General features: G+C 44.1%; 1 protein-coding gene across 1 annotated transcript; it reads left to right on the top strand.

The window, feature by feature from the left end:
* The first annotated feature begins 3,997 nt into the window (after positions 1-3,997).
* On the top strand, positions 3,998-5,406 carry LOC136482662 (uncharacterized). The gene has a single exon (XM_066479869.1). It carries the CDS (start codon positions 4,004-4,006, stop codon positions 5,249-5,251), a length of 1,248 nt encoding a protein of 415 aa, XP_066335966.1. The 5' UTR covers positions 3,998-4,003; the 3' UTR covers positions 5,252-5,406.
* The last annotated feature ends 5,246 nt before the right edge of the window (positions 5,407-10,652 follow it).

The raw sequence follows: 10,652 nt of genomic DNA on the forward strand, positions 1-10,652 counted from the left end.
GGGGTGTTACAGGTACATATTTTTTTTTTCCTTGATTAATCTCATAATTTTGGGCCTTGTATTTGACACAAATACTCTATTTGTTCTCGGCGGTTAAATCATCGTAAAATCCAACAATGCATAAGATTTCTTTCTTTTTCTAACTAATCTTCGTAATTTCTAGGCTTGTATTTGACATGAATACTCTACTTAATATTAGCCATTAGATCATCATAAAATTTGAAGATTCATATTCTTTTCTTTTTTTTCCAATTAATCTTTTAATAATTTCTAGGCCTTGTATTTGATAAGATTAGTGTATTTGTTCTCGTCCGTTTGATCCTTGTAATATCCAACACTACATATTCTTTTCTTTTTTTCGATTAATCTCATAAATTCTAGGTCTTGTATTTGATATCGATACCTTTTTATTCTCGGACGTTGGATTATCATAAAATCTAACATTCCATATTCTTTTGTTTTATACTCTATTTATTCTCGGCCATTATTAGATCATCATAAAATTCAACTATGTATATTTTTTCTATTTTCTAATACTTTTACTACTGGAAACCAAAAAATTCCCAGTAGTGTTTATTTATTCTTGACCGTAGATCTATCATAAAATACAATGGTGGATATTCTTCTCTTTTTTGCTGATCAATCTCGTAATTTCTAGGCTATCTAGGCGACCGTGAAGGCTTTTTTATTCTGTGTATCTTACTATTACTAATTAGAGGCACGTTAATTCCCACCGGACGCGCTAGAAAAAAAGATAAATTCTAGAAATTCTCACATCAATCAGAAACATCTGGCCTTTAATTTGGTAGACTCGAATCATCATCATCGATAATAGCCATTGATCTATTGTAATTTAGAGTAAAAATTACCCACCACCGCCGTTATGAAAAATACATAAAGTAACCCCTAATTTGCATCTAATTACCCACCGCTGCCATTACGCAAGATAATTCGGAATAACCCCCTAAATTTGTATATAACTACCCACATCTGTGATTATGAAAGACAGTTCAATAACCCCCTAAATTTGCATCTAAATTACACACCTTTGTCATTATGAAACATAATTCCAAATAACCCCCGTAAGATTGCATATAGTTACCATCTTTATTATTATGAAAGATAATTTAAACAATAATTAAGATAATGAATTTAAAGATCAATCCCTTGCAAAAAAAAAAGTATATTAATAAGTTAATGATAATTGGATATAGGCTATGAGTATCTATTATGTTAGAAAATAAACAAAGACAAAAACATAAACTTAATATAAGTAATTCTTTATTCATCAAATGCATTAAACAATAATTAATAGTTATATCTCCTAAAATTCTAGCCCGTACGAGAGCACGGGTTGATGCACTAGTTAATATAAAAGATAGATGTTTGTATATAATATATGTTTCGGTCATATGCTTCCTGTATATATTACAAAAGAATGACGAGCATATATACAGCGACAGCATGCCTACCACTTCTATGCATTATTAAATGAGCTTAAGGCAGGTTAGATCAATCCTTACACGATGTGAATAGCATAACATGCATCGGCATGAACTTGTTGTGAACATGAATCCTTGTATGTTTTTAATTTTTTTGTCTACAAGAATGCAATATAGTAGCACTTGAGCAAGAGCTGTTTAAACAAAGATCAAGTATCAGAGAAGAGCATGATGTCATATTGATTACACAAGTAGCATGATGTCATATTGATTACAGAAGTATACAGCATCTTCTGCATTCTTGGAATCAGCTTTCGATGTGTGTTGGTTCACTAGTCGTGGAGTCGACTTGCTGTTGCCGGTCTTCGCAATGGGAACGGGAGTTAACTTGCGTGTGAATATGACAACTCAACATTAAAGTCTCCATAGTGACCAAGACTGCTGAAGACCACGACTGATATGCTTGTTAAGTTACAAAAAAAATGCTATATTCTTGCTAGGTATAGGAAAAAGAAGAAGAAGGATATATAAAATTTTGACCGAGATGACCTGATGGAGTCATGATACGATTAGCTGACACACAGAGGAAACATCACATCAAGCTATATATGTATGTGCACTTGCAGAGCTATACTAGTATATAACTAATATATAAGACCTCGAAAGCACACAGGTTCAATCACATCGGCTCAAGAGTGTTCTTTCCACCACCAACAAGCAAGCAATATCCAACAGGCAAAAGCAGAGCATCCTCCAACCAAATGGCACCAACCCAGTCCGAGGACAACAATCCTTCAGCAGAGTACAAGCTGAAGAAGTACCTTCTTCTACTGGCCACTCTGGTTGTGTCGGTGACATACGTTGCCGGCCTCACCTGCCAGGAGGAGTCTGGCAGGACGACGACACAAAGGATGGTCACCGCGCCGGTGACCTAATCCTTTTGGACACCCACCATAGCCGATACCTCACCTTCTACTACTGCAACGCGACTGCGTTTGCGGCCTCGGTCGTGGTCTGCCTCCTCCTCCTCATCCTGCAGGAGGGCAACAACGGAGTCTGTGAAACCGTGCTCCGGGTGGTCATGGTCCTCGATTTACTTGGACTCATGGGGGCCTAAGCTGCCGGAAGCTGCCGCGATGCATTCACAACCATATACTCCACACTGGTAATGTCTGTTGTCTTGGCCTACGCCGTGCTTACTTTCTCACTTTATATCATCTCCAAGCTAGAGAAATGTAAAGATGATAAGCAGCAGCAAAAGGAGGATCATGAGAAAGTAAAGGACAAGGTCGCAAGTAGTGAGGGTCTTGATGCTACTTGCGACCTTTGTTGTTACCATCACATATGGGGGTGGGCTAAGCCCACCGGGTGGCTTCTGGAGCAACATCCAGGATGGCCTCCGTGTGAGCCTCCCAATTCTGCAGGACCACAGCTCCGCCCGCTACCAGGCGTTCTTTGTCTGCAACACAACTGCGTTTGTCGCCTCCCTTCTCATCATCATGCTGCTCCTCGACAAGAGGCTCAAGAAGGAACTCTCTGTACGGTCTGTTGCGCTGTACGGGCTCATCGTCGTCGCGCTCTTTGGCCTCGTTGGGGCCTATGCTGCTGGGAGCTGCAGAGAGATTGACACTACTATCTATGTAGTCTCTCTGATTGGCGCAGTTCTTGCATACATCTTCCTCCAAGTGGCAATTACTAGAGCCGCTCAACGATGTCGTCAACCAAGCACAAGGGAAATCAATTGGTCGCCAAGAACACCCAATGCACCACATGGGCCACCTGGTAGCAGCAGGTATATATATCATATGACGACCACAAGCCTCTTCCCTAGATTCCTCTAAGCCAGCAAGTCAAGTTTTCTTTGCTTGCACGGCAGTCCAATAACATTTTTCGTGGCTGGAAGTCACACGAGCAATATAAAACAATAGGAACAAAAATAAATAAGTACCAAATCTCTCTAAATAGATCACCGAGAGATAGATAACATTTTCCAAAAAAAAAGAACTGATACTAGTTTCACATTTTTATAATTAAAATAATTTACTTATAATTTTTTAGATATTAAACCAAATTTTATTATGTTTAGAAAATAGAAAAAACAACTTTGAAACCAGCTAGGGGGTCAAATTTTGTCTCAACAGTTGGAGGGTATCTAGTACCTAGTCTTGTAGTTCAAGGTTGAAAATCGAATTGCTATGTAACTTAGTAGTTGAAGTTGAAAAATGAACTTTACCCTTAACTAATTCTATCTATATACGTCTGAATTTACAGGGATAGAGGACAAGATGATGTAGGACTGGAAAAGGCTCATGATCTTGTTATTTGCTTGCTTCCCTTGTTGCGAGCGTCACTTACCAAGCCGGACTAGATCCACCGGGCGGTCTGTGGTCAGACAACCGGGATGGCCACCATAAGGTTGGTGATCCGGTACTCCTCACAACACACCCTCAGCGGTACAAGGTGTTCTTCTACAGCAACTCAGCAGCATTTGTGGCATCCTTGGTTGTCATCCTTATGGTGAAGTGCAGATTCCTAGTTATGCGCGCTCACTGGAGGCAGCCATGTTAGTGGATCTGTTTGGACTCATAGTTGCATATGCCGCAGGGTGCTGCAGGGATGTGAGCACCTCCATATATGTTGTTGCCTTGGCTGGTGCCGTCCTTGTCTACGTGGTGATTCATATCATCTTCTTCACACTAGACAAAGAGGACAAACATGGAAATGCTCATGAGTTGGACAGTAAACGGGAGGTGTTACTGCTCCTTGCAATCTTAGCTGCTACAATCACTTACCAAGCTGGGCTGACCCCGCCAGGCGGCTTCTGGTCAGCGGATGATGAGTTTGGTCACCGTGCAGGATTCCCGGTCCTTCTCGACAACTACCCTGGCCAGTACCGAGCCTTCTTCTACTGCAACGCGACGAGCTTCATGGTGTCCGTGGCCCTGATTGTCCTGCTAGTGAACCCAAACCTGTACATGCCAGGCATACGGTGCTATGCCTTCTTTGTGTGCATGGTGGTGGGCTTGTTTGGGTTAATGGGCGCATACGCTGCAGGAAGTTCCCGGCAACTGCGAACCTCTATCTATGTCTTGGTATTGTTTGCTCTGGTTTTCACTTGTGTAACCTCGTGGGTGGTCATTCTCTTGATTCGACGACTTATGGAACATCGTCATGATAAAGGAGATGGGCCATCTGTTGGCGGCGACGCAGGCATAGGTGGCACTGTTAATACTGATGCATCCCCTGAACAAGACAACGACAAGGAGAAGAAGGAGGAGGAGCAGAAGAAGCTGCGTGAGTACTTGATGCTGCTAGGAGTCCTGGCTGCGAGTGTGGCATACCAATCTGGCCTGAAACCACCAGGTGGCCTCTGGCAAGACAACGATGGTCACTCTGCAAGCAACTCAATCCTCCACGACACTGACAAAAGTCGGTACCATGCTTTCTTCTATAGCAACTCCACTTCATTTATGGCGTCCATCGTCGTCATCGTCCTGCTGCTTCCATTGCATGAGGAGTTGCCGCTATGGTCACTGCGTATGGCCATTTTGCTAGATTTGGTTGGCCTCCTGGTTGCTTACGCAGCAGGCAGTACCAGAGACTGGGAGATGTCCAGGAATGTCATTGCTCTGGTAATTCCCTTGCTGATCTATATTGCATCCTATGCACTATACACCTGGTACCGACAAACAAAGTGCAGCGACAGCCGACAACCAGGGCCTGCCGACAGCGAGGTGACAAAAGTAAAGCATGGAGGCAATTCCAATGATGTGGAGAAGAACTTGTCGAGATGCAATTCTCTGTTCTGAGTTGTAATTTTGCCCACCTGCCGTTGCGCGTGTATTAAGATGTAGACTTGCTTATTCAGGCTATGTTGTTCCTTGTTTATGCATAATAATTAGTCCTCAACCTATGAATAATTCACACTAGCTGATCGAGTTATATATTGAATGACATATTTTCTCTGCGGCATAAATTATGTCATCGACAATGGTTTATTTGAGGAATTTTGGAGTGCATGGAAATAATGTATCCCTTCATTCAGAAAGATCTAATGGCGTCAAATAAGAAGGAACCAATTAATTAAGAGGGAACTTCGAGTCAGAATCTACTAGTGGCAATATGTCAAAACAGCACAAAAGAGACAACTTAATTAGTGACTCGGAGTCGAAACACGTCACTAATGTTACATTAGTAACGGTAAAGGGAATGTGACACTACTAGGTGTCGTCCATGGTGCAGAAACAAAACACATCACCAATGATGAATTATCAGAGACTCTTCCCAACTAAATGCGTCACTGATAACAGGGGCTGTTAACAATGACATGCTCCAATAAAACGCGTCTAAGCCATGTGACGCAAAAAAAATATGAAGATTGCCTAAGTCGGACTCAAGTCTAGAACCGACCCGTCACCTCCCTCGACCCAACGTCCGAGGTCCTTCCCCTCTCTTCTCCCATGCTCTCTCTGGCGAATACTTTCCCTAGCCCCCGCCGCCGCCGGATCCCGCACCCGCCCTCCCACCCTCCACCATAGCAGTCCCGCCCTGGTCGCCGCCGCTGCGCTCCGCTGACGGCCCTTGTCCAACAACACTTGTGTAAGAGAACTTAATTTAATGTGCACTTTCCATGACATTCACATCTTTTTAGTCACAAGTGGTTGTAATAAAAAATAGTTGGATGTCGGATTCTTTTCATACTTTGTGTCGATATTAATTTAGTTATCTCATTGCAGAAACTTAATTTAATGTTCTCTTCAGTTGGCGTTTATTGCTTCCAGTAATCCTTTTCTTTTACTAGATGTTGTTGTGAAGTGTCGTAATGCTCTGGAACATTGCTACCATTTTGGGGTGTTACACTAGCTTCAATCAGTGAATTAATTGCGTTTGAAGTAGCTATCCTTTAGGTTACCTATTGCTCCACGGACGCTAACCCAGAGGCGCTCGCTGCTGAGGTTGCCCAGATTTGCTGATAATTTGTTGGTGGGTTTAGGCAACGTTGCCAGGTGGAAGGAAGCGGCAATGGCTAGACGCGATGCGGCAAGCCACAAAGAAGGAAAAAGGAGTGTCCAGATACTACGGCTGAATGGAAAACAGATATATTTTTTTCAGTTGTTGTAAATTGCATAGTGTAACAAACTAGATGCATATCTTTCATAGTAGTTTCAACTGTCAAACTGTAGTTGTGTTAATTTAGATTCTGTCCCGAGTTGAACACCAAATAATTAGAAATGTCTAGGTACCGAGAAGAATTGCTGTGCCGTTCTGAATAAAATTTCATAGCCAATGGACCAGCTGTGCCATTTATCAATATGGTGAAGAAGAAAAGAACATACTGAAGTTTGCTACTTGTTGAGAACATACTGAACTCTGTATTAGGATAATTGTATAGTCTAGCTAAATTGTATCACAAGTGTACTCTCCCTGTACATGGCTATATATATATATATATATATATATGAAAGGCACCTCCCACAATGGGTATGTGGCGATTCCCCTAACCATACTGCTGCCCACCCCCATTGCCCGGGCCGTGCCTCCCCCTCCTCCTAACCCTATAGCTAGCGGCATCGGCACTCCGCCATCTCCCCACCCTCTAGCATAAAGACAGAGTTGACCTCCAGCTCCATGGCTGGTGCCCACACCAGCGCCTCCTCCAAGTCAGATCTCGCACCAGTGTTCAGCGTACCGCCATATGCCACCATCACCGTCAAGTCCCACGTGTCGATCACCCTCGAGTTGAAGCACCCTAACTTCACCCGCTGGTCGCCCTTCTTCCTCACCCTGTGTGGCAAATTTGGCCTTCGCTTGCACGTCGACGGCACGGCGGCGACGTGTCCTGATGACCCGGCTTAGGCAGTCGCCAACTCCTGCGTTCCTCAGCTCTTCAAGGACGACATTCTTGGCCTGACCTCAAGCTTGACTAGATGGCCCACCAGCACTAGACTATGATCGAGGGCTTCTTCCAAGCGAACAAGCCTCCCTGCACCGTCTTCCTCAGTCACAATTTCCACGCCATGACTCAGGGTGACCTCTTTGTCGACAAGTACTGCCAGAAGATGAAGGCTACGCAATGTTGGCCACACTGTCCTCGACTCACAGCTCGTCCTCAACCTGCTGCTTGGCCTCAACCCTCGCTTCTCCAGCACCACCGACAACACTGCCGACTCTGATCCACACTATCCGACTTCGCCATGGCACACGAGAAGTTGGTTCTCAAGGAACTCCATCTCGCTAATTGTCACACCCAATTTTAAGGATAAAATTGAATGCACAATACTCATGTGTGCCCAGAAATCAGTCACACACACAAGCGACAAATCATATAAAGTATCATCACGGTGTCTCTTACATCACAAATAATAATATTAAGTAGTCTTACACAACACAGCGGAATAGTAAAGGGATAACACTCTCGTGGAACACCATCACAGGGAAGGTCAACTGGTTGACCACAAGCCTAAAAATCCTCAGGGAAATCTTCATACCCGTTGTCATCTGTTACCCATCCGGGATTTTCATCCAAATAAAGAAAATAAACAAGTGTAAGTACATCCCGTACTTAACAAGCTAACATGGGGTTATGAAGCTCAAAAGGTTGACACTGGTTTACTGCAGTTAGCATTTTTAGTAAGTCAAACTTTTATTCTCAGGTATTATCAAGTTATGCTTAAGCTCCCATTTAATCCCATACGAACATATATCAGTGTAAAGTGTATCGTATATCATCATAGAACGTCTTAAATGAACATCATCAAGTATCCAGTTATTCTGTGAGTTTTCCGAGCCACTCGTAACCGTGAGCACGGCTGTTATAACAGTTTGTTACCCTCTGCAGAGGTGGTGCACATTCACCGCGAGTCGTGATCCCCATATGCCCGGGTTAATTACTCCCATGTCACTACCAAGGTGAGCGGACAGGGTACACTATGAAGCCATTTCATAGGTTTCCCTAACAAGTTAGGGCCGCTAGGTTTCCTTGGCAGGCAGATGTAGGAACCCCCTTTCCTATGGCACATATCCATCGTGGCTATACTCATAGAAACAGAGGCAGCCCTATACCCAACGTGGCAAGCCCCATTTACGCCAAAAAGGTAACCTCTAACTAGCTAGAAAAGTTCCTATTACTGAGCTAAAGTCAGAGCCATATGACTCTCCCGGTTGCACTGTCAGTCCCAGCTTTTGCCGATAGATAAGTCCTTATGGAGGGCTGGGAGCAACATGAACAAAGGTCATTTGCACTTTCGCCCTATGGAACAGTTGTTATAAATCATGTTAAACTCTTTGTTCCATAGAATCATTCATCATCATGTATATCAAGTTCAGTTAGAGCACTAGCAATCTACCCATATGCATTTAACCCATAGGAGACAAGGAACAAGATAAACAATCACTAGGATGTCCTTACGGGTATCAAAATTAGACACATGCAAATAAGTAATTGATTAAAGTGAAATAGGATATCAAGGAAGGCCCATGCTATACTTGCCTTGGTTCACAAACTCGTGCTGGTCCTGCTGGTTGTCGAAGAGTTCTTGGTCTCCAACATTTTCCTCACCGTCTGAACGCGACCAACACGGCAACATACAACATTCCAAAAGCATTCATGCAAAGCAAACATTCCTATCATTAGAATAGTACACCAATAGTATTGAAAACAAGATAAAATGTTTGTAAATATAATCTACGTCTCGCTACGATCATGTCAACGCGAAGTTCACGAAAAACGGAGCTAAAATGCGAAAGTTATGATTTAAACGGGTTTTCCTATAGCCATATATTTAATTAAATCTAATCATGAAATTAAAAAGTTCCAAACTTGACTAACAGTAGTTCCAACATGTAGCTTATGAAATTATGAAGCTAACGCGATTTGAATGGATCAATTCGGAGCTAAAACGACAATTTTATAAGCGAAACAGTTCAAATGGCATTTCCGTAAATACTGAAAACGTATTTTTTGACTTAAGCCGTGAAGTTTACGTTTTCCAAACGAAAATGCGCATTCGGGGAACTACGCCTTGGACTGCGGGTTAGGACTTAGAAAAGTCCAGGGTTTCTTTTGCAAATCAGCCATGTGAAGGGGTATCGGAAGATCTCGGCCGTCGGATCATGGATGGAGGGCTCGGATTAGACCTGGGGAGGGAGAGAGAAGGATTCCGGCCGGGCACCGTAGCAGCCGCGGTGGCGCTCCATTGCCGGCGACGAGAAACATGTCGGCGAGCTCGGTTACGGGCCTATGGTCCACGGTTGGCGCAATCGAACGCACCGGAAGAGAGGGAGGGAGCAGGGGATCACGCTCAGGTCGAGAAGACGGCCGGAGGGGAAGGCCGAGGCGGCAGGCGCCATGGCCGGCGGCCGAAAGCTCGCGGACGCACACAAAACAAGGTCTACGGCCTACGAAATGGGAAATAAGTTGCACGGGGAGAGAGAGGGGATCACGGTGAAGCTCACAGCGGGGAGAACGGGGTCGACGGCGGCTCGGAGTCGGCGATTCGCGCGGAGGCGGGCGGCGGATTCTGGTGACCTCGGAGCGGCGGTTGCAGGGGCTTCCTTTTGGAAATCAGCGTACCCCGCAACAGACCAGCAATCCTGCAACACGCCAGGGAGTGCCTAACAATGCTCCTATGAAGAGTGGTGCACCCAACAATCCCAATGCCTGCTACCGATGCGGAGAAGTAGGTCACTATGCTCATCAGTGTCCTAAGAAGCAGAACCAACAAGCACCTTAGAACCAGACCAGCAATCAGAAGTTCAATGCCCGACCACCTCACACTGCGAAGGTGAACTATGTGTCATCTGATGCAGCTCAGGAGACGCCTGAGGTCATGCTAGGTACGTTCAGCGTCAACTCTATTTCTGCTACCGTACTTTTTGATTCTGGTGCTTCGCATTCTTTTATCTCCCAAGCTTTTGTTAGAATGCATAGCATACCTTTGTGTGCCATGAAAAACCCCATACTAGTAAATTCCCCGGGAGGTAGTATGCCCTCTTCTTATTGGAGCCCCTCAACTAGCATTTCCTTAAGGGGGGTAGACTTCAAAGTGAAGCCTATTGTGTTGAGAACAGCGGGAATTGATCTTATCCTGGGAATGGATTGGTTGAAACAACACTGGGCAGTGATTCAGTGTCAGGAGAAATCTGTGGTTGTGACATCACTCAATGGAGATAGAATCTATGTAGAAGTGGTAGTGCATGCTCAGCCTACAG

This window comes from Miscanthus floridulus, chromosome 9, assembly GCF_019320115.1.
Source record: "Miscanthus floridulus cultivar M001 chromosome 9, ASM1932011v1, whole genome shotgun sequence".
In the NCBI taxonomy this organism is placed as follows: domain Eukaryota; kingdom Viridiplantae; phylum Streptophyta; class Magnoliopsida; order Poales; family Poaceae; genus Miscanthus; species Miscanthus floridulus.